The sequence below is a fragment of the Cydia fagiglandana genome, chromosome Z (assembly GCF_963556715.1).
Source record: "Cydia fagiglandana chromosome Z, ilCydFagi1.1, whole genome shotgun sequence".
NCBI classification, from domain to species: domain Eukaryota; kingdom Metazoa; phylum Arthropoda; class Insecta; order Lepidoptera; family Tortricidae; genus Cydia; species Cydia fagiglandana.
Window position 1 is genome coordinate 33,196,291 of NC_085959.1, and position 23,713 is coordinate 33,220,003.

A 23,713-nucleotide genomic window follows, 5' to 3' on the forward strand; every position below is an offset into this window, starting at 1 on the left:
CAAGTCTTTACACATAAATTATACTGTCGTGCCAATGTCTATCGCACTAAACTGATCCTATAAAATCCTGTAGAAACAGGACAATGAAAAATGCATTTTTTATTTGTTATATTGGGATATTTGTTATATAGCTTGGGATACATTCTTCAAAATAATAGTCGATTACGGAAATGATAAAATTAGCCTTGAGTAGAGGCAATTACATTTTTTCAGCTTATATTTACGTAGTCCGACAACTGTTTGATAATTGAACACAATCAAACATAACTAACTATACTTACCGCCATACCTACTGGCGACTGAGGTCATAATGCCTACTTTATTCTCTCTTGGTTAATCTGTACAAGGGAGCATTATGAATTATGATCTCAGTCACCAGTTGATATTGCATTTAGTATACTTTCGAGTAAATAATGTCTGGAAGTACGTTGCACGTCTTATCTTATTATTCCTAATGAAAAATACATTTATAATATTCCTAGTCTTGCTTTATGCAATAATTGAAAACCAGTTCAGTCTCCTAGTAAGGATACTCGCAAGGTCGGTACACTACAAATGGTGTTTGTACAACAATCTCTTAGTTGGTCGAAGAGTCATTAATACAATTTCTTAGCAGAACAGTTCTGTTCAAAGTTTATTTTGTCCCAGTACCTAATGTTTAGACTACGATAAATTTGTTTCTGGTCACGAGAGCGGCTTCGGCTATTCGTTACGCATTAGTAGTGTCTATAGAAATTTCACAATATTTAGATTTTTGTTGTAAAATTTAACTATAATCGTATTTGTTTAATAAAATGTATGTTACATCAAATTTTGTGTTTGTATTTTCAACAATGCCTATTAGGTACACATTTACAAACATTCAATCATATGAATCTTATGTCAATATGTAATGTATTTATTCGACATCTTTTGTATTTTAAATATGCGTTTCGATTCTTTTCCCTTTTATTTTAATGTTCACATGCGGCATTAAAAAAAACACGATCATTCCAATAACAACTCTAATTTTCTTACATCGGGTGATATAGATAAAAACACAGGCAAGTACATGGAAGACAATTTCATTGATTTTTAAGAAAAACAAAAACATATGTACAGTTTTAGTATGGTGTTAGCAAATCAGTCTTCAGAGTGATTTTTTATTGGTTAAATGATGTAATACATTCTCACAACATAAACTATGATTAACATAACAATTCCTGTAACATAAAAACCTGTAAAAGAACTGCACCAACACCATGTTCATCAACATAAAGTTGCTCACTTCACATCTTTAACCTTTTCGACGCCGTGTCAAACACAAAAGCTGTCACTCGGACGCCACGTCACCCAAGTGTCAAAACTGAACTTAACTTTATGCATATGCACGTAGGTCTATGTTGCTCTGTGATCTGTGACCGATTAATCGGTCTTTGGCGTTGAACCTGCGGTGCGGATATATCGGTCATTGGCGTCCAAAAGGTTAAGGACAAACACTTTACATTGAAGATGGAAGTGTTGCTGCGTTTGTTAGTTTGGTTACATTTCTACTTAGACTTAGCTAATCTCACTGCGGTTTGGGCAGCTTCGTCTGCGTCATTAATCATGTGCAGGGGCAAGCGGGACTCCTCAAGGATTTTCTTAGCCGCCTCTGAGTTTGTGCCTTGCAGCCTGATGACTATGGGATGCTTTGGTGGGTTTGCTTTGCAAGCTGCCACAATTCCGTTAGCAACTGTGGCACAGTTCACAATGCCTGAAATGAAAAAACTTGTTAATATTCTATAATTCATAGTTACATTCTTATTCCTCTACCATAGGCAATATAACACTACACTCTGAGCCAGGAGCACCCACCACAGTTGACAGACTGATTAACGGCAATCAGTGTGAACTATTAAATTTTTCCATCAGTACGTACAATAAAATTTTGCGTACGTTTTAACGGTGACCTTGACAGACGGTTTGGCGGCGGAAGAGACGAGCAAAAAAAGACTATATTTGAAAATTTGCTTGTCAGTGTCCTCAGATACCAGCTAAGTTACACTAAAATAATACTGCTACGGTATGCAGAGTAACGATACTAACGATATACAGTGAAACCTGGTTAATTGGCACCTGGATAAATGGAAAACCTCAATAATTGCAACCAAAAGTCCGGTCCCGGTCCCTTGAGACCAAAAGGCCTGTATAATTGAAATTTTGGAACCTCTATAATTGCAATTTAGATTTTAGTGCTTTTCGTAATTTTGCCTCTGTAATTGACCACATCGCAACTTAAGACCTCTATAATTGACACTGTGCTAAAAAATCCGTTATTTTTGCTCTTGTTTTTACCTCTATTATTGAAACGAGTCTTACTTATTACCTCTGTAATTGAAATAATGTAGTTGTAGACAGCAGAAACAATATTTTAAAAGCAATGATCATTTTATTTATATCTCCATCCAGAATTCAATTTATTTATTGGGTATCTATCACAGCCTGTAGTAGGTGAAATAGTTTTGATCAATAAAAAACAAAGTATGCTTTTTACATTCTAATAAAACTTTCCTCTACAATTCAAGGGATTTTTTTAAACCCAAATAAGAAAATAAAGTGATAATTAATGTAGTGTAAAAGTGCAAGTATAGACAGAAGCAATATATAGACCAGAAACCCAGGACGTAAGCGTGTAAATCTACTTTAAATGGTTATTTGCACCTCCATAAAAGAAATTTGTCAGAACGCAACCTCTATTAACGAAAACCTCTATAATTGACACAACGATTTCTTGAACCTCGTTAATTGACACGACCTGCTTAAATGAAAAACCTGGTTAATTGACAAAAACTGGCCGGTCCCTTGAGATTGCAATTATCCAGGTTCCACTGTAAAACTTAAAATTTATTCAAAATTTGTCATGTTTTCATGATTTTATTTCTATCAAGCCAACATTAACCCTTTAAGGCTTTGGTTAGAATTTCGTAGGGTAATTGTCAACATAATAAGTTGTGAAAGCAGTAACTCCATAGATGAAAATGGCATAATGTTTATTTAAAGTTTCAAAACCATAACTCACCTGCAAGAACATTGACAAACACAACTTTCACTTTTGGGTCTGACTCCAAAATCCTCAATGCTGCCGAGACCTGTGCTTGACCCACACCTCCTCCAAGGTCTAAGAAATTAGCAGGCTGGCCACCACTCAGTGCAATCAGGTCCATAGTGGCCATGGCCAGACCAGCCCCGTTCACCATGCACCCAATGCTTCCGTCCATGTCTATATATGTCAGGTTGAGAGCAGCTGCTTCTTTCTGTAAAAAAGTATGACAATGCAAAAACAACAACAGTGGTTGTATTGTAACTGGTGACTTCAATTACAGTTTGTGTTAGAGAGCTAATTTTTCTCCCGTAACAAAATGGCAGTGTACATATAAAACAGAACACCCTACTGTTTCCTGCATAGACATTCTTTTCGTGGTTTATGCGCTTTTCTGCTCTAGAAAAGTGGTGGTTGCAGTTGTTTCAACAAACTGAAAGTTTTGTCAAACAACATGAAATTCTAATGTCAAGCAGCAAAGTCACTATTTGAGTGGATCAATGGTTACAGAGAAAATAAGACTGAGAGTGACATGTTGTTGAAGAAATCAACTAATAAACACATCAATGTTTTGCACACTTAGTTTAAGTTAGGTCATGAATCAACTAGTTGAGATTTCTGTTAAACTTAAAAAATATTGGTAATTATAAAAAAAAATGTTTCTTTTCTACGTTAGTTATTAATTTTTTTGGAGACTTCAATATTAATGTTTTGTTGAAGCTAAAACGGGCAAAGACCCTTATTGTGTATGTGCCTTAGTTTGACATGCTGCTATTAGTCTGAATTAAGTTTGATAGTAAATATATGGTCTCAGATTGCATTACCTCTCTAGGATCTGATTCCGAATCATCGTCCAAAGCAAATATCTCTTGCTGCCTGAATTGAGCATTGTCATCAAAGTTGATCTTAGCATCCACAGCAACCACTCGACCATCATCTGTCTCCACTAGAGGGTTTATTTCAAGTTGGGTTGCATCCACCTGTATATAATAAAGAAATATGTGATTTATTTAACAACTAATTACAATTAAGTAAAAATTAAAAAAACAGGTTTAAGGGGTATTAAAGACCAACCAATAATTATTATTTTGAAGGATTATAAAGGAAGTAGCAATGTTTTATCATTATAACACATTTTAAAGAAAAGTGTTTTATCCTGGTACAACCTAAGAAGCAACCCAAAAGAAGAAGGATAACAAATAATATGATTAGGTCCTTGACTATCATTAGTTTAATTCATATCATTATTTTATTAATAATAGAAGACACAATACACTTGAAGCCATTTACAATTAATCTCCCACTTACAGGCAATCACAACATGCATAATCATTATAAATTAAATATTTTATCAATTAAAAAAAGTAGTTGCATAAATAAAGTTGTTTAGATAGTAAACAATTAACTTATACCAATGCAAACACTTAAATACCTTTGTAAATAATTGCCACATTTTTTTTATCTCCTCAGCACATTTCTTCTTCAGATCACCTTTGAACTCTAAGAAACCTGCAATCTCATTTGCCACTTTATCAGTAATGCCCTCGTATATGTCAATAGGCACAGTCTTAACTAAATGGGGCGTCTTCTCAGCCACAGCCTCTATATCCATGCCACCTGCTGGGGATGCCACCAAAGCTGCACCATTAAAACTCCTATCCATTATAATGCTCAAGTATGTCTCGCGTTTGATGTTTACACTCTCGGCCACCATGACTTTTTCAACTTTTATGCCTTCCTTTGGCGTCTGTTTGGTTATTAATTTGTGACCTAACATATTTTTTGCTAAGCCCATTATATCTTTGGGATTTTTGGTCAAATGAACTCCCCCTTTAAATCCATTATCGAAATGACCTTTGCCCCTCCCGCCGGCTAGGATCTGAGCCTTCACCACGTACTCATCAGCTTTAAAGTCGCCGAGCGGCTTAGGATCTAGATTGGTATCAATAATACGGAAGTCCTGAACTGATACCTGATGCTTTCTTAATAAATCTTTGCTGTGGTACTCTTGCAGGTTCAGGAATCTTCTTGTGCTCACTTGGGGATTACATTTCGACGCCAGAAAAGTGAAAAGTTTAATATTCTTGGTGTTTTTAAACGCAGCCATAGTGACCGAACTTTGTACACCTGTTTCTAACCTTTGTGTTGGTGGTATGTACTGATTATGAGGTCACTGCAATAACGCCAATTGTTACCTCACTTTGATGTTATCACAATAGATAGGTAGGGTCTCCGGCCGGCGTTAAAGATAGATAAGAGTATACAGAGAGAAACTTATCTACTTTGAGGAGCGAGAACCGAATCACATCTCACGCACAGTGAAATGTCAAAAGTTTGACATTACGACTTACGTTTCATTTCACGCGAGCCTTATATGCATTAAGTTTGCACACGGCACATGTATACTTGGTCCATGGACTTATAAGATGGACTGCGCTGTCACTTTTTTTGCCATACTAAATTGAACTTTATCACCGAGTCAGAAAGACGTTCGTACCAGACTAGAGAAAACGGTCCACTTGAGATAGCAAAGGTGGGTCGCGGTGTCTCACTCGCACATGTTGCCAATGTTAAAAATATACCATTGTGGTAGTATTTATATCAATATACTACTCAAATTAAATAATTTCTTATATTATTTAAGTGCTATATTCTGAGTAAGGTTCTGATATCTTTTAAGAAATTTGTAAATAAGTATGATGTCAATATTATTAACTGATTTAACCAAGCATGTGCACAACAAAAAAAGAACATTAATTTTGGTATGGTAGACATTGTAGAAACTTTGAATGTTAATTGGTATCCCTAACGTCATGACATGTTATCAAAACACGTGAATGCAAAATTTCTTAAAAATAGTGAATAAATGTTGCGTTAAAGGTTGTGGGAGTGAAAGAATTTCTAATTGTGGAATATTGTTTCACAAGGAAGACACAATTATTACATTTTGCGATAAAAATACAAGACAACATTGTCAAACTCATTAGGGTGACTATGATGTCGGAACGATGAGGATCAGTGTTACACAATTCTTATTAGGTACTTAAGTAAGTTTATATAAATAGGTATGTATTTATTTCGGCATGTTTAAATTGGTGAAATGAGAGCCAATACTGAATAAATAATTGCCAAAATTGAAATCCAAAGTCCTTAAACAATACAGACACATTTATGCATTGTTATAATAATAAAAAAAAACACATTGATAATAAAAGAAAAATAGAACTTTATCTATATAATCTATATATTTATATAAATAGTAATTTACTGACTTTTGGGACGATACCAGAAACGTTACTGGGAATTTAACCTCATTGGAAAATTTGCTAGGAACGGCACATCACTAGTTTCTTTACATTTCACGATTCTTCTCTTTTCGCACAGATGGCCTAGCACCGTGAACACCGAAGTTCGGAAATTACGGACATCTTTCTCTTTTACTCCTATAAAGGAGTAATTACAGTGACAGAGAAAGATGCTCGCAATTTGCAAACTTCGGTGTCTATGGTCCAGTGACAAGCGTCCTAGTTAAAAACTATAGCAAGCAGGCGTAGCGGACCCACGCGACCCTGAGGGGATCTTTCTCTTTTACTCCAATGAAGGCGTGATAAGAGTGACAGAGAAAGATCCCCGCAATTTGCGAACTTCGATTTTCGCGGTTGTAGTCCTGAGGCAGTTGCGAATTTGCCCTAAGCCCGAGTAGGCCCGGGCCTAGGGCGGCCAGATATTTTGGGCAGCAGTCTATATGATGGGTGCTGAGAAAGGGGGGGCGGCTAGTGCTTGCTATGTAGGGCTTGGGGCCTAAGGCGGCAAAGACTGTATGTAATTCCCCCACTGTCCTGAGAGCCTACCCCGAACCACTTTCGACATGTTGCGTCTTTGTCGCACTTGTAAATTCGTACGTAAGTGTGACAGAGAGGCAACACGTCGAACATGGTTCGCAGTAGACAGTAGACCCTCTGGTTCTGTCACCATATCTGTCTCTCAATCTCTCTCACTCATACCTGTGTTCTTGACAGACGTTACGGCGGACCATCTTCCAGACGATCGACCATGTTCGTGGTCACTGAACGGCTACCGTGAAAATCAAAAATCGTCAATTGCGGGCATTTTTCTCTGTCACTCTAATTACGCCTTCATTGGAGTAAAAGAGAAAGATCCCCGCAAATTGCGAATTTCTGGTTTCGAGGTAGCCTCTCTAGACCTACGCCTACTAGTAAAAGCTTTTCTTCTTCTTCAGTTGGTCCCTCAATACTGAGGATCGTGACATCATATCCTTCTGTTGAAGACCAGATTCCTCCATAGGGTTCTCTTCCCCGCCAAGCGCATGGCCTCGTGCAGTTTTAATTGCATATGTGCCGTAATTTGAGCACACCATTTAGAACAGCTTTTAGAACAACTAAATTAAGTACCTAAGGTTGTGTGAAGCGTTTTACAGAAGAGAAAAAAACTATATCCATCCCTTTTCAGGCGAAAAGACAGTAAGATTTCTATTACTAATATAACTATGCACGATTAAGAAAAAATCTTGGCCAAACTATCCATTTATATTCAAAGTTATCCTAATATCCCACATACATAAGACGTATGGTCACCCTAATTAGAAAGAGATGCAACGGCCAACCTTGACTTCTCATGTGGACACACTTTTTGGCCAATGTCCGCCATCCAGTTTACTCTCTACGTCCGTGACTTGGTCAAGCAGATCTTGTCAGTAGAAAAAGGCGGCAAATTTGAAAATTGTAGGCACGAAGGAATATCACCTCATAGAAAGTTTGAATTTCGCGCCTTTTTCTACTGACAAGATTTGCTTGACCGTCATATATATAGGGGTATCCAGACGGGACTGACGAAATCAGTCGATTTGTTCAGGAAAATAATTGGTCAATCTCATCTTCTAGCGTCCACACGTACACAAATTAAATCAACAATTTGCATTCTACTATGAAAATTGGCATTTTTGTGTCCGCACCTGCTGATGTGATCGGGGAATCAAATTGGTATTTGCCTCCGCACGGCCCTGTTCGATTGGAGAATTTCATCAGATGGCGAAAAATTGTCTCGTCTGTATACAAAAAAAAAGATATTTATCAAAAAAGATATTTTTATTATAAAAATTGACCGTAGTTATGCAGAAAACGACCAACTCATTTATTTTATCAATGCAGAAAGCGACCAAAGCCACTGAGTTAGGGTGTAAGTTACTTTGACAAAAATAAAAAGTTGGTCGCCTTCTACAGAACTACGGTCAATTAATGTCTTTTGCCAGTCCTATGTATACACACCTTAATTTTAAAAACTACATAAATATTTACTTTATCATGGCAACACTAAAAGTGTGATGCCAACTTCACGTTTCCAATCCACTTCCTTTTTACCGTGTTCCACTGACAACACGAGGTTAGGTCGCGACTTCTTAGCCTAAAAGTAAGTATTTTTCATTTAAATAATAGTACAATTATACCTAATGTGTGTGATTTATCATGTTTTAACACAATAATCGTTTGTTCATAGGCTAAAATAATCATGGCTGATGAAAACTGGGTTGATGACGGCATGGACGCTGGCAGCGTGGCCGTCGACAATGCGCCCCTGCCCCAAGCGGCCGATATTCCCGAAATTAAGCTTTTTGGGCGATGGAGCTGCTACGATGTCCAGGTTTCGGACATGTCCCTGCAAGATTACATCTCCGTGAAGGAGAAATACGCCAAGTATTTACCACACTCAGCTGGCAGGTACGCACACAAGCGTTTCCGCAAAGCTCAGTGCCCCATCGTGGAGCGTCTGACGAACTCTCTGATGATGCACGGTCGCAACAACGGCAAGAAGCTGATGGCCGTAAGAATCGTGAAGCACGCATTCGAAATCATCCACTTGCTAACTGGTGAGAACCCCCTGCAAGTCCTTGTGACGGCTATCATCAACTCCGGACCCCGCGAAGACTCGACCAGAATCGGTCGCGCCGGTACCGTGCGTCGTCAGGCCGTGGACGTGTCGCCGCTGCGCCGCGTCAACCAGGCTATCTGGCTGCTGTGCACGGGAGCCCGCGAGGCCGCCTTCAGAAACATCAAGACGATCGCGGAGTGCGTCGCCGACGAGCTCATCAACGCCGCCAAGGGTTCCTCCAACTCTTACGCTATCAAGAAGAAGGACGAGCTGGAGCGTGTCGCTAAATCCAACCGTTAATTGTTAAGTGTAAGGGCTGGACTCAATAAAAAAGTAAGAAATCCATTGATTGTTTAATTAACTTCTCTCTTATACTCAAAGTAACCTTATCAAAGTTTGCCATGACAGTTTAGATTTCCCAGTAAATATCAACATACTCTATACATATCTTTTTGAAAACATAACCTCATTCTAATATAAAATACCATGGCAGTTTTGAACAGTATACAAACATTTTATGATAGTCACTTGATTTAAATTCTTTTTTGTTTAGACCTTATTTCAATTTCAGTTTTGTAAGTTTCTCAAAACATTTTTGGTTTCTTTCATTTCTTCTTCAAGTGCTATTCTCATTTGAGTTAACTGATAAATTGAGTGTTAAGTAAATTGTCTTAAAATACGGTTTCACAGATTAAAACTGCGTCTTTGAGCACTTTGCTCAGTACACATGTAATATTTCACATATTTGTCAGTTAACACATTCAACACCAAGAACCCGACTGTCGGGTACACTGTTCGTAGCGACTACGCGCTACATACGACGAAACCGTGGCTACGCGCTACGAGCGTAACCCGTAGCACTTAGTGGTAATGAATGTGTTAATTGAGCCACTCAACAAAGATTATCAGACATACTCTTTTTCTAGCCTAGTTGACTAGGACCACCCCTTGGGTTAATATTATGGTTACTGTGTGATAATGCAGCATATTATCTCTTTACTAATGGTTCTGTTATTGCAACAAAGTTACTGCTGAGTTTGGTAAATTAACATTGTGGTATTTGATTTGTGCATTGTGTCTGACATTTTTTAAGCAAAATGTGAGAAACTTACACATGGACAAGTGGACCACCCTTGGTTAATCTTCAATAATTGTCATAGTTTTAAAGACTAATAGAATTGTATCTACTTTTAATTTAGATGACAAGTCTGGAAAAAGGTAAAAAAAATAATTGTGTACATGAACTTAAATGGGTGGACCTTTGCACCTACCAAACTCGGAAATAGTAAGTAGCAACCTTGAAAAACTTTAAGACTACAATAAGTAAATGAAATATTACGAATGTAAAATGCCTTTAGCGAATTGTAAATGTAATGCTCTTCCAATTGCGAATGATTTTTCCCATGTACAGTTTTAACTGATATGACAGTTACATACGAACTAAGTTATATAGAAACTTGTTTGCAGGGGAGGGGGGTCCAGTTATTTATTTTTATTTATTTATTTAAGCCTTTATTTTTCCTTAAATAGTATTTCATTAAGAAGTCCAGTTATACAAGCATTTTAGTAGATTCACTTAAATGGTTGTTACAGGTGATGTGTTGACAACAACCTCTTATTTACATCTTAATCTCATTTGGGGGAATTTTTTTATTGGACCTAAGTTTAAGATAATTCTTAAGCTAAGTCTTGTTTAAAGAAAATCGTGTTTATTTTTATATTTTCGTTAAATAGACTCTTTATTTTGAAGTGCAGAGTGAAGATCTATGTTTAAATAAACCAAGAAAAATTATCTACTTATGAGGTAGGTTTTTTTTTCTTAGTTTCGTTCACTGTAGAAAAATACACGTGAGGTTTCCTTTATACCCCCCTCCCCCAACGTGATCTATCGTGATTTTTTCGTGACCCCCCTCCCCCAACGTGATCTATCGTGATTTTTTCGTGACCCCCCTCCCCCCATCGGACCTCGCGTGATTTGTGCACAAGCCCTTTCTGGTTATCTAGTATGTATTTTTAACCGGATGGCCTGAAAGTTCTGCAGCTGTTCCACAAAAGTGAAGCTAATTGCTTGAATGATGACACCTGGGGCCAGTTTCTCAAAAGCTTGTAACTTCCAATAAAAGCGGAATCCACTTTCGACAGCTTTTGTTAGAAAGGGACTTCCACTTATATTACAAGTTTTTGAGAAATCCGGGGCTCCTGTATATTGATGTGATGTATATCTGGGTTCTATAGCCCACCATGACATTGTTTGTTTCTACTTTTGATTTTCTATTGCTTTAAAAATTCAAGCGCTAGTTAGAAGATTTTCTGTTTTAGAGTGTTGTGTAGTGTATTTCTCTAGTGACAAGGGGTAAAAATCTCGCGCAGCGCGGTTTAAAAAGGGTACATAATGCATATATCTTTATATAATTATGCGCTGCGCGACACTTCAGTCGCCATCAGATGTATTGGAACGGCCAATATGCTCAAAAATATCTGATAGCAATTGTACTCTTTTTCACTAGAGCTAATAACTGTTTTCTATACTATCAAGAATGACAACAACTTCTCAAACGTTGACTGAGCAGTAATAATTTTCGATGTTTCTTCGAGCTAAAATGGCATTGCATATAAGGTGTATTCGGGTAATACCGAATGTCGGATAATTCCGAAATTCAGATGAAAATCACTCTTAATTCCATCATAATAAAAGTCTCTTTTTGGAATTATCCGACAGTTTTCGACATTCGGAATCACCCGAGTAAACCTTACATAACATTGGGTCATTGCGCCAGTTTTCGTCCACTTGACGAAATTTTAATAAATTCCACCATTGCTGCACAAATTTTAACTTATTACAATCCTTAATATCTAAACAATACGAGTATATCTATCTTCGCCCGTGGTATAATGGGCATACTTAATCCCTGGAGATGGAGACTGAAGGATCTTCTACTTGCTATACGTTAGTTCACCGCCGACTTTGTGGAAATACCTTATAGTATCCGTAGATTCAGGGTAAGGAAGTAAGTATAACTAACAGTTTAATTAATAGATTGATGTATTATGTTCTATGAAGGTTCCAATTTAAGCTTTCTTGATTGGGCAAAGCAAAACACTTTAGTTACAGCATCAATAGGACAGGAATCGACAGCGCAGGGGTCTTAATATACTGGTTGACTGGTTTTTAGTATACAAATAGAAAGCTATTACGCTGTTCGAAGTAGGTACCTAGTGAAAATCATTTCCAAGCTATCAAGATTTTTTTGGGATTGTGTCCCGTGTCCCCAGACCAGACATGAAGTTGAACTAGGTATATAATAATATGTACATAGTACATACCTACATACTCGTAAGTATGACCTATCTTATGCCGGCTACATACGTAACGATAAATCGTTGCGATAAAACTGTGCAGTCCGACTGTGCAGATAAATCGAACCGTGTGTATGGCAAATCGTTGTCGATTATCGTAACGATTTGTCATACACACGGTTCGATTTATCTGCACAGTTTTATCGCAACGATTTATCGTTACGTATGTAGCCGGCATTCATCATCATCATCATCCTGGCGTCAATCCCGGCTGTGCCCCCGCGCGGGGCGCGAGGACCCGGGGTCCGCCTTCCGACTCCTTCGTGACCACTTTGCCCGATCTTCGGCATCCCTGGTAGTGAGTCCGTTGGCACGCATGTCCTCCTTGACGACATCAAGCCATCGCTTCTTGGGCCGGCCTCTTCTTCCCGTACCGGGAGGAGGCGGCATGGCCAGGCATTTGTTACCCACGTAACTTGCCGGTCTGCGCGAGACGTGGCCATACCAACGAAGGCGACACTCTTGCAGTTTGTCTGCGATGTCACGGACGCCAAGACTACCCCGAATGTGGGCGTTTCGGACGCGATCCTTGCGTGAAACTCCGCACATCCACCGCAGCATCTTCATTTCCGTGACACGCAGTTCCTGCTTGTGCCGCTCTAGTAAAGGCCAAGTCTCGCTGCCGTACAGAAGGGCAGGTCTAATGATGGTCTTATAGACCTGTCCCTTCAACTTAATCGGCATTTTGGGGTCACAAATAACCCCAGTCATCTCCCGCCATTTGACCCAAGCAGCGGAAATTCGGGCTTTGACGTCGCTGTCGATGTCCCCGGTAGTGCTAAGTACAGATCCTAGGTACTTAACTTGATCCGTGCGCTCGACCATGTCCACGCCTATGCGGACGGGTAGAGGATCTGTACTATTGCAGGCCATGTACTCTGTCTTCGCCACATTTAGTTTAAGACCGCCGTTCTCCAGCGACCCCCTCCATCTGTTCACACGGTGGACAAGTCGGCCCTTATCAGAGTCTGTCAGCGCGATATCATCAGCATACATGAATAGCCACGGTGGCTGCTCATGGTAGTCTCGGATGCTGGCTGACAGGGCGTCTAATATCACGCTAAACAGAAACGGGCTGAGCACAGAGCCCTGATGTACTCCAACAGTGACAGAGAAGGGGTTGGTGTCACCAACAGCGGTCCTGACTATTGAATCAGAATCGTGGTACATGTCCCGGATAGTGTCAATATAGGCCTCAGGTACAGCCTTGGACCGCAGCGCCCACCAGATCATCTCACGAGGGACACAGTCAAAGGCCTTTTCCATGTCCAGAAACAGGAAATGTAGAGGCGTGTTCTTTGCTCTGTATCCCTCCATGAGGGTCCTCAGGGCAAATACAGGGTCCATCGTTCCGCACCCTGGCCGAAACCCATATTGACACCCCGAGACTGTACACTCCTGTCGGAGCCGAGCATCGATTATGCGCTCAAAGAGCTTCATGGTGTGAGACATAACCTTTATACCGCGATACTTGCTACACTCCCGCACCGAGCCCTTACCTTTGAATACTGGAGTAATGATACTCAGCCTCCATTGGTTGGGTATCTTCCCGGTGAGGAGTATGCGGTTATAAATATCAGTGAGTATGCTCACACCCTGAGAGCCCATCGACTTCCACGCCTCTATAGCGATTCCGTCGGCTCCGACAGCTTTCCGATTCTTCATGCGGCGAAGAGCCGCCTCGACTTCCTCCGGCGTTATCGGTGGCACTAGTCCTTGATTCGGAGGGAGATCCGGAGGTTGCACCTCTTTGTGCTGGTTATTCAGCAGGTTGTGGAAGTAAGAGCGCCATCTCTCCTTTACCGCGCGATCCTCGCATAGCAGGTTACCGTGAGGGTCATTTACGCAGCGGCACTTGGAGATGTCCTGCGCCGCTTTGACCCTCGATCGTGCCAACTTATAAATGAACTTCTGCCCCTCAGACGTCTCCAACTTATCGTACAGAGGACGCAAGTGGTTATGTCTGGCTCTGGCTACAGCTTGTTTAGTGGCACGTTTGGCAGCCCTGTATGCCGCGTGGTCTTCAGGAGATCTGGACGCTTGCCACTTTTTAAAGAGGGCTTTTTTCTCCCTAGTCTCCCTCTGGACTGTGGCGTCCCACCACCAAGTCTCCTTGTCAAGCCTGCGACCCCCTTTAGACACCCCCAGCACCGCCTTCGCCGCCCGTGTGATGGCTGCCTGAGTTCTATCCCAGATTTGCTGTACGGAATGGCCATCCGTCACAACACTGAGGTCGTTGACAGCGGCAGCAAACTCATGGGACTTGGTTCCTTCAAGCAGCCACCACCGGGTTTGGGGGCGGCACTGCTCCCGGTATGTGCCTCGGGGCTTGACGAGCAGGTCCATCACAAGGACTCGGTGTTGGGCAGTGAGACTCTCTCCCGGTATAACTTTACAGGTGGCTACTTTGCCGATATAGTCTCTCCGAGTGAGAAAGTAGTCGATCTGAGTGGCGCTCCTCCCGCTCCTGTAGGTGATCAGATGCTCGGATTTCTTTTTGAAAAACGTGTTCACGACGGCTAGATCAGCAGCCGTACACGTCCGGAGAATTTCTTCCCCTTCGGGGTTACGGCTCCCGAAACCAAAACCACCGTGGACACGCCCAAACTCCTCACACTTCTCACCCACATGACCGTTCAGGTCGCCACCCACAACAACACTCTGCGACAACGGGATGCTTTGCAGCAGTTCCCCGAAATGCTCCCAGAACATCGCCTTGTCCGCATCGCTACAACCTGCCTGTGGGGCGTAGGCACTTATCAAATTGGTCACGACCCCTTCGATAAGCACCTCCACAACCATAAGGCGGTCGCTTATACGCTTTACGTCCAAAACGCTATCCCTGAACTCCTCAGAGAGCACCACCCCCACTCCGTTGTCCCCACTCGGAGAGCCCGTGTACATCAGCTTGTATCCATTCCCGATGTTCCGGGACCTGTTGCCTTTCCATCGAGTCTCCTGCAGGAATGCCACTGCCACCCTCCGCCTGGCGAGTACGTCGGCTAGCTCGCGGGAACGCCCGGACAGCGTGCCAAGGTTCCACGTGGCAAAGCGGACCTTTCGGGCTAACGTCTTTGGCCGAGCCCGCCCTTGACCCGGTAGCCCTCGCCCACTTGTCGCAGGGGTAGGGCGATCCCCCTGCGCGCCGTTATGCGGCGGCGCCCTATCCGTGGTGCGTTTTCTTCTTCGACTTTCCATTTTTGTTTGGTGTTTTGGCTTTTTACACGCGGCGACTACCATCTGACCCGCGCAACCCGGGCAGAGCCGGGAGAAGCCGTTTCGCCATAGCCTCGTCCGTTTGTCAGCAGGGGGACCGCGAGCAGGTGAGGTTGACTTGGGCCCAGAGGATGGTGGTAGGGCCCCGAAACCCCCCCTTGGGCCCCGAAACCCCCCCTAGGGCCCCGAAACCCCCCGTATCCCTAGTAGCATTTTCGTTGGGGCCCACGGTGCCAACGGTAGGGAAAACGTTGGGATGAGGTTCGTTCCGTAGCCAACATTAATTTTGTATTGGCCCACCATCGCATTTACCAACATTCGCTGTGGCACAGATGCCCAACAATGGGCCTTTGTGTATTTTGGTACCGTTGGCTAAACAACGATAATATTCGTTGGCCCAATGACGACATATATCGCATTTACCAACATTGGCAGTGGCAGTGATGCCCAACAATGGGCCTTTGTGTATTTTGCTACCGTTCGCTAAACAACGATAACATTCGTTGGCCCAATGGTGACGAATACCGCATTTACCAACATTGGCTGTGGCACGGATGCCCAACAATGGGCCTTTGTGTATTTTGGTAACGTTGGCTAATCAACGATATCATCCGATGGCCCAATGATGACAAATATCGCATTTACCAACATTGGCTGTGGCACTGAAGCCCAACAATGGGCCTTTGTGTATTTTGGTAACGTTGGCTAATCAACGATATCATCCGATGGCCCAATGATGACATAAATCGCATTTACCAACATTGGCTGTGGCACTGATGCCCAACAATGGGCCTTTGTTTATTTTGGTAACGTTGGCTAATCAACGATATCATCCGATGGCCTAATGACGACAAATATCGCATTTACCAACATTGGCTGTAGCATTGATGCCCAACAACGGGCCTTTGTTTATTTTGGTAACGTTGGCTAATCAACGATATCATCCGATGGCCCAATGACGACAAATATCGCATTTACCAACATTGGCTGTAGCATTGATGCCCAACAACGGGCCTTTGTTTATTTTGTAACGTTGGCTAATCAACGATATCATCCGATGGCCCAATGACGACAAATATCGCATTTACCAACATTGACTGTAGCATTGATGCCCAACAATGGGCCTTCGTCTATTTTGGTAACGTTGGCTAATCAACGATATCATCCGATGGCCCAATGATGACAGATATCGCATTTACCAACATTGGCGGTGGCACTGATGCCCAACAATGGGCCTTTCTTTATTTTGGTAACGTTGGCTAATCAACGATATCATCCGATGGCCCAATGACGACAAATATCGCATTTACCAACATTGGCTGCGGCACTGATGCCCAACAATGGGCCTTTGTTTATTTTGGTAACGTTGGCTAATCAACGATATCATACGATGGCCCAATGACGACAAATATTGCATTTACCAACATTGGCTGTAGCATTGATGCCCAACAATGGGCCTTTGTGTATTTTGGTAACGTCGGCTAATCAACGACATCATCCGATGGCCCAATGATGACAAATATCGCATTTACCAACATTGGCTGTGGCACTGATGCCCAACAATGGGCCTTTATTTATTTTGGTAACGTTGGCTAATCAACGATATCATATGATGGCCCAATGACGACAAATATCGCATTTACCAACATTGGCTGTAGCATTGAGGCCCAACAATGGACCTTTGTGTATTTTGCTACCGTTCGCTAAACAACGATAACATTCGTTGGCCCAATGGTGACGAATACCGCATTTACCAACATTGGCTGTGGCACGGATGCCCAACAATGGGCCTTTGTGTATTTTGGTAACGTTGGCTAGTCAAATATATCATCCGATGGCCCAATGATGACAAATATCGTATTTACCAACATTGGCTGTGGCACTGACGCCTAACAATGGGCCTTTGTGTATTTTGGTACCGGTGGCTAAACAACGATAACATTCGTTGGCCCAGTGAGCACAAATATCGCGTTTACCAACATTGGCTGTGGTACTGATGCCCAACAATACCAGTTGAGTTTGCTTGTGGCGTCACTAGATGGCGTTACTGTCTCCAAACATCGAAGTTATAGTTATTTTCTCGATTATTCCGTATATAATCATAATGTTTTTTTAAAGTAACTTATAAATCTAATAGCTATAACTATAAAATTTATACATAAATTTAAAAAATTGTATTTTACCAATATTTTTTCAATTTAAATCTCAAAAAACATAAATCTCGCTTACGAAGTTTCGAAGGGTGGTTAGTATATATACAAATTAGAGTGTATAGTAAGTGTACTTGCTTCGGCAGTACATATACTAAAATTGGAACGATACAGAGAAGATTAACAACTGCTGCCTAGGGCCTTCATGTGGATACAACCAATGCCTACCGTAGTGTAATTGTAATATTTATCAGCGAAGGCCCAACGACGTATTACACAACCACTTACCTAACGTAGGGTAACTGTAGGACTCGTAAACAAAAGCCCATTACATAATTAGACTGTAGGCACACTATAAATTACACAACTATTTACCTACGGTAGTATTGTACGAATCCTACACAAGGCCCAACGTTAAAGTTACAATGTTGGCCCTTTGTGGGACAAGCTGTGTTGGGCCTTCAACCTGGTGCACGACTACCTACCGACCTACCTGACTTGCCGTTGGGTAATTGTTGAATTTGCAAACAGAAGCACAACGAAAAAATTTCCCTTTTTTATTTTTTTGCAGTTGGCCCTACAGCAAGCCATACGGCCAAATGTAACAATTAACCAACCATCAAACAAATGTGTATAGGCCCAACCACGGCCCAACCAAAACCACCACCGTTGAATAATTGTATGATTTATTTAAATAGGCCCAACGATAAAATTACTCTAATGGCCCTCTGTTGGGAATCTTCGGGAGGGCCTTTGTCGAGGGCCCTCCAGCAAATCGTACGGCCAAATGTAACAATTAACCAACCATCAAACAAATGTGTATAGGCCCAACCACGGCCCAACCAAAACCACCACCGTTGAATAATTGTATGATTTATTTAAATAGGCCCAACGAAAAAATTACTCTTATGGCCCTCTGTTGGGAATCTTCGGGAGGGCCTTTGTCGAGGGCCCTCCAGCAAATCGTACGGCCAAATATAACGGTTGCCCAACTAATACGTAAACAAAGGCCCAACAAAATCCCTACAAGAAAATGCTATTAGGGATGTAGCCGGCATTATGGGGTTGATAAATGTATGCGCGAGGTTAAAAGGTATATTGTTTCTTTTAGATACGGGGTTGTTGAACTGCGGTGTGGAAGGCAAGGGGAAACCACCGCACTACACTCCCTTTACCCCGCAGCAAAGATGAATAGTACAATTAATGAAAATACAGTCCTTGACAACGGGCTTCCACGACGTAATATACCGTGGCGGTCCGAGTCCGGCAGGGGCAGAAGCAAGGCTGCCTCGGTCGTCATCCCGCGAAACCCTTGTCAGGATATGAAGATAGGAACCTGGAACGTGCGAACTATGCTGCCTGACGGAAAACTAGAAGAGCTTTTGAGTGAAATGAGAAGATTAGACATAGACATACTAGGTATAAGCGAAACACGCTGGGAAGGAAGTGGAGATTTTTGGAAAGATAATCACAGAATAATTTTTTCAGGAGAAGAAAGAGGAAAGAACGGTACGGCTATTATTCTCAATAAGAAATGGGGCCTGCAAATCGAAAACACGATGCATCTTTGTGATAGACTCACAGCTGTGAAAATAAAAGCGGAACCGCAAAATATGCTCATTATTCAGACATATATGCCAACTAGTTCACACCCGGAAGGAGAAGTAGATAGTGTATACGAGCAAATAGAAACACTAATGGATACAAATAAGGAAAAAGAACAATTGCTAATACTAGGAGATTTTAACGCAGTGGTGGGAGAAGGTAGAGACGGAGAGACAGTTGGTAGGTTCGGGCTGGGGAATCGCAACAGAAGAGGAGAAAAACTGGTACAATTTTGCAAAGAACACGACCTAACAATAACAAATACGTTATACGATCAACCTTATAGAAGACGTTACACATGGAAAATGCCTGGTGACAAAGCTAGATACCAACTAGATTATATATTGATAAAAAGAGAACACAGGAAGTGTGTAACAAAATGTAAGAGCTACCCAGGAGCTGATGTAAGTACGGATCACAACATGGTTATGTGCAATCTTAAAGTCAAACCAAAAAGATACAAGAGAGTAAATCGAAGCAAGAAAATAGATCTCAGAAAACTAAAATGTGATATTGAAACTAATGTGCAATATAGTAACTCAATAGGAGGAAAATTATTAGAGTATAAGGATAAATATATAAGTGACAATTCGATTAATGAAATAGATGAAAGATGGGACGATATAAAGAATATAATGAAGGAAAGTGCCAAAGCCACTGCGAAGAAAGAGAAATTGATCCCTAGGAAAAAATGGCTCACGGCAGACATTATAAGCTTGATGATAGAAAGAAGGACTATAAGAAACAGAACTGATGAAGAAAACCTGCAAAACTATAAGAGAATCACAAATAAAATAACGTTGTTGTGTAGAAAATCAAAAATAGTAGATATGGAAAAAGACTGTGAAATGATTGAAGAACTCATAAAAAAAGGGGAAAATGACAAAGCATACGGAATCATAAGAGAACTACATAGGAACCATAAAACCAAGTCAACAGCAATAACAAACGAGAATGGGCATATAATAACGGACAGCAAGGATATTCTGGCAAGGTGGATAAGATATGTAGAAGATCTATACAAAGGAGATGGACTGGAAGAAAATGATATAGAGATTGAAGGGGAAGTGCCTAAAGATGACATGGGGCCAGAAATAATTAGAAGAGAATTCGATAGAGCACTAGGATCAATAAAAAACGGAAAGGCCGCAGGTGCTGATGACATCTATATAGAAATGATAAAATACGCTAACAACCCAATCTTAATGGAAGAAGTTTTTAAGCTGGTGTCGAATATGTACGCAAAAGGAAAAGTACCCAAGGACTTTACAACGACGAAAACAGTAATGTTACCAAAGAAAGCAAACACCATGAAGTGTGAGGAACACAGAACGCTTAGTCTAGTATCACAAGCTTCAAAAATCCTATTGAAGATAATACAATATCGCATACGAGATAAGATTGAGAGCAACCTAGGAGAGGACCAATACGGATTCAGAAAGCAGAAGGGTACTAGAGAAGCAATACTGGCATTGAGATTGACTTTAGACCGACGATTAGATATAGGCCATAATACAAGTGTAGCCTTTATAGATCTGGAAAAGGCTTTCGACAAGGTGGATTGGAAGCTGATGATGGGCAGACTTAAAGAAATAGGATTAGACTACAGGGATCGGAAGATAATATATGAACTATACAGACAACAAGAAACAATTATAGAAGTAGATAATGAAAAGGGAATGGCTAAAATAAAACAGGGGGTAAGACAGGGATGCTCATTATCACCACTCATATTTAACGTGTTCATTGAAGCTGCCATCCTAAAGGTTTTGGATTCAGTGAAAGAGCAGGGCATTCAAATAAATGGAAAGAGAGTAGTATTTGTTAGGTTTGCGGATGATATTGCAGCCTTAGCCAATAACAACACTCAATTAGAAAAGTTGGTAAATACAATGGATAAAGTGTTTCAAGAATTTGGACTAAAAATTAATGACAATAAAACTAAATTCATGGAAGTGTCTAAGACAGGTAATATAAAGAGTGAGCTAAAAATAAGGGGAAGAAATATAGAACAAGTCAAGAACTTCAAATATTTGGGAAGTATTATAACAGAGGACACACGATGTACTCCAGATATAAAAGCAAGAATTGCAATGGCTAAGCAGACTTTCTATAAGAAGAAAAACCTTTTCAAATCACGTATATCCTTAAACATACGGAAGAGATTTATGAAAACATATATATGGTCCATCGCACTATATGCATGTGAGACATGGACGCTAAATAAGAGAGATGAAGAATACCTACAAGCATTTGAGATGTGGTGTTGGCGTAGGATGGAAGGAATAAGTTGGACTGAAAGAGTTACGAATGAAGCTGTTCTAGAGCGAGTGAAAGAAAAGAGAAGTCTAATGAGTGTTATTAAAAATAGAAGAGGAAGAATGATAGGACACCTGCTACGACACGACCACTTCATCGGAAACATTATAGAAGGGAAAATAAATGGAAAGAGAGGGAGGGGAAGACCAAGGAAGAGCTATATGAGCCAAGTAAAGGAGCATGTAGGGGCCGTGTCGTACCAGGACACAAAGGGGCTGGCTTTGGACCGACCAAGGTGGAGACATCTTCATCACGCTGCACCGACAAGAGCCCAGCTCTTAAATTGAAGAAGAGATACGGGGTCATCCATTAATTACGTCACACGTTTAGGGGGAGGGAGGGGGTCAAGAAAATGTGACATGGGGGAGGGGGGAGACACAAACTTTGTAACGTCACTTTAACTTCATCAGTAACCGAAAATTTATTTAAATTATTTAGTTCGCTGTACATTTAAATAACAAGTTTTTAAAACGAAACTAGTTTTTAATCGTTTAATTTTCTTTCCTAAGCAGTTTTGGGTTATAAAATTACTAATATTTATATCGTGAAAAATATTTTGATAAAATATTAATAATACTTAGGTACTTACTTAATTCGATTTGGCGATTTTGTAGAAAAAATGTGACGTCACACTAGGGGGGGGAGGGGTTTGCCAAATGTGACCAAGTGTGACAAGGGGGGGGAGGGGTCAAAAAACCTAGAAATTGGTGTGACGTAATTAATGGATGACCCCTACGAGCCTACCGGTCGGTATTTAATTATTTCTGAAAATATCAAATATCGTTTTGAAATCTCTTTCCAACGAGTCCAACGACACCTGGCAAAGGGTTGAAGCAAAAAAATAATTCATCCTCACTTTACGTGTGGGGGAGGTAGGTAAGGTGTCATCCATTAATTACGTCACACGAATTTCTAGGTTTTTTGACTCCTCCCCCCTCCTTGGCACATTTGGCAAACCCCTCCCCCCTAGTGTGACGTCACATTTTTTCTACGAAATCGCCAAATCGAACTTAAGTCTTAGGTACTTACTTAATTCGATTTGGCGATACTTAGGTCCTAAGTATTATTAATATTTTATAAAAGTATTTTTGACGATATAAATATTAGTAATTTTATAACCCAAAACTGCTTAGGAAAGAAAATTAAAAGAATAAAAACGATTATCGTTTTAAAAACTTGTTATTTAAATGTATAGCGAATAAAATAATTAAAAAAAAATTTCGGTTACTGATGAAGTTAAAGTGACGTCACAAAGTTTGTGTCTCCCCCATCCCCCATGTCACAATATGTCACATTTTCTTGACCCCCTCCCTCCTCCTAAACGTGTGATGTAATTAATGGATGACCCCTAAGGTAGAACATTTATTTCTTTTACAATAACTCAAAATTGCTGTTTAACCACTCGTGCTAATATTGACACCCGAGTTAGCGAAAGATTCCAAAACTGAACCACGAGCGTCGCCAGTGGTAGTAGTTCGAAAAGCGGAATCTTGAGTGTTGCGGCGGTTTCAAGCAAAGAATATAATACTGTTTCAAGGCAACTGTGCTACCGAGTGCAATACAAAAAAAAAAAACTATACCAACGTACGGAAAATACTAACTTCAAAACATTACATATTAAATTCAAATGAACGTATCATTCAAAATCATCACTGATAGTCAGACATCGAGCTTTCACAGGATTTTTGGTGTTAACCATGGTATAATAATTAATAATAATATACTCCGCCTGGTACTCTCTTCCCGTCTTTCCTAGGTCACCTGACTGACACAAGCCTACGTCATCATGCGACAGCGCTATATGATAATATGCGATAGCGCTATATATAGCGGCCATGTTATTGTGACGTAGGCTTATGTCACTCTGGGAAGAGAAGACCATGTTTTATTAGATTATGGTGTTAACGGAATCGGTATAAACAATTCGAAAGGATTCGATATATAAATTATTGTACCATAGAACATTTGAATGTCGCGCCTTTTTCTGCTGACAAACTTGTTTGACCGGCTATAAATGGAGATGATCGAAGACTACTTTAAAAAACATAATAAATAATAAGTTGAAAAAAGATTCAAACAAATAAATAATTTACAAAATTTTACCAAAATTATGGACAAG

General features: G+C 40.7%; 2 protein-coding genes across 3 annotated transcripts; one reads left to right on the forward strand and one right to left on the reverse strand.

Moving 5' to 3' along the window:
• Positions 1-989: 989 nt before the first annotated feature.
• Positions 990-5,362, reverse strand: LOC134679126 (succinate--CoA ligase [GDP-forming] subunit beta, mitochondrial). 2 transcript variants are annotated; one of them, XR_010100295.1, is made up of 5 exons: positions 4,494-5,362; positions 3,886-4,041; positions 3,041-3,275; positions 1,347-1,735; positions 990-1,309 (listed from the first exon to the last, which is right to left on the reverse strand). XR_010100295.1 is itself a non-coding variant. In XM_063537969.1 (4 exons), the coding sequence occupies exons 1-4, from the start codon at positions 5,166-5,168 to the stop codon at positions 1,530-1,532; spliced, it is 1,272 nt and encodes a 423-aa protein (XP_063394039.1). In that variant the 5' UTR covers positions 5,169-5,362; the 3' UTR covers positions 990-1,529. The 2 variants fall into 2 exon arrangements, 1 of the variants encoding a protein (XP_063394039.1); XM_063537969.1 differs by having other exon boundaries at positions 990-1,735.
• Positions 5,363-8,383: 3,021 nt separating this feature from the next.
• LOC134678932 (small ribosomal subunit protein uS7) lies at positions 8,384-9,292 on the forward strand. Its single transcript, XM_063537688.1, has 2 exons — positions 8,384-8,488; positions 8,576-9,292. Exon 2 carries the CDS (start codon positions 8,588-8,590, stop codon positions 9,245-9,247), a length of 660 nt encoding a protein of 219 aa, XP_063393758.1. The 5' UTR covers positions 8,384-8,488; positions 8,576-8,587; the 3' UTR covers positions 9,248-9,292.
• Positions 9,293-23,713: the final 14,421 nt, after the last annotated feature.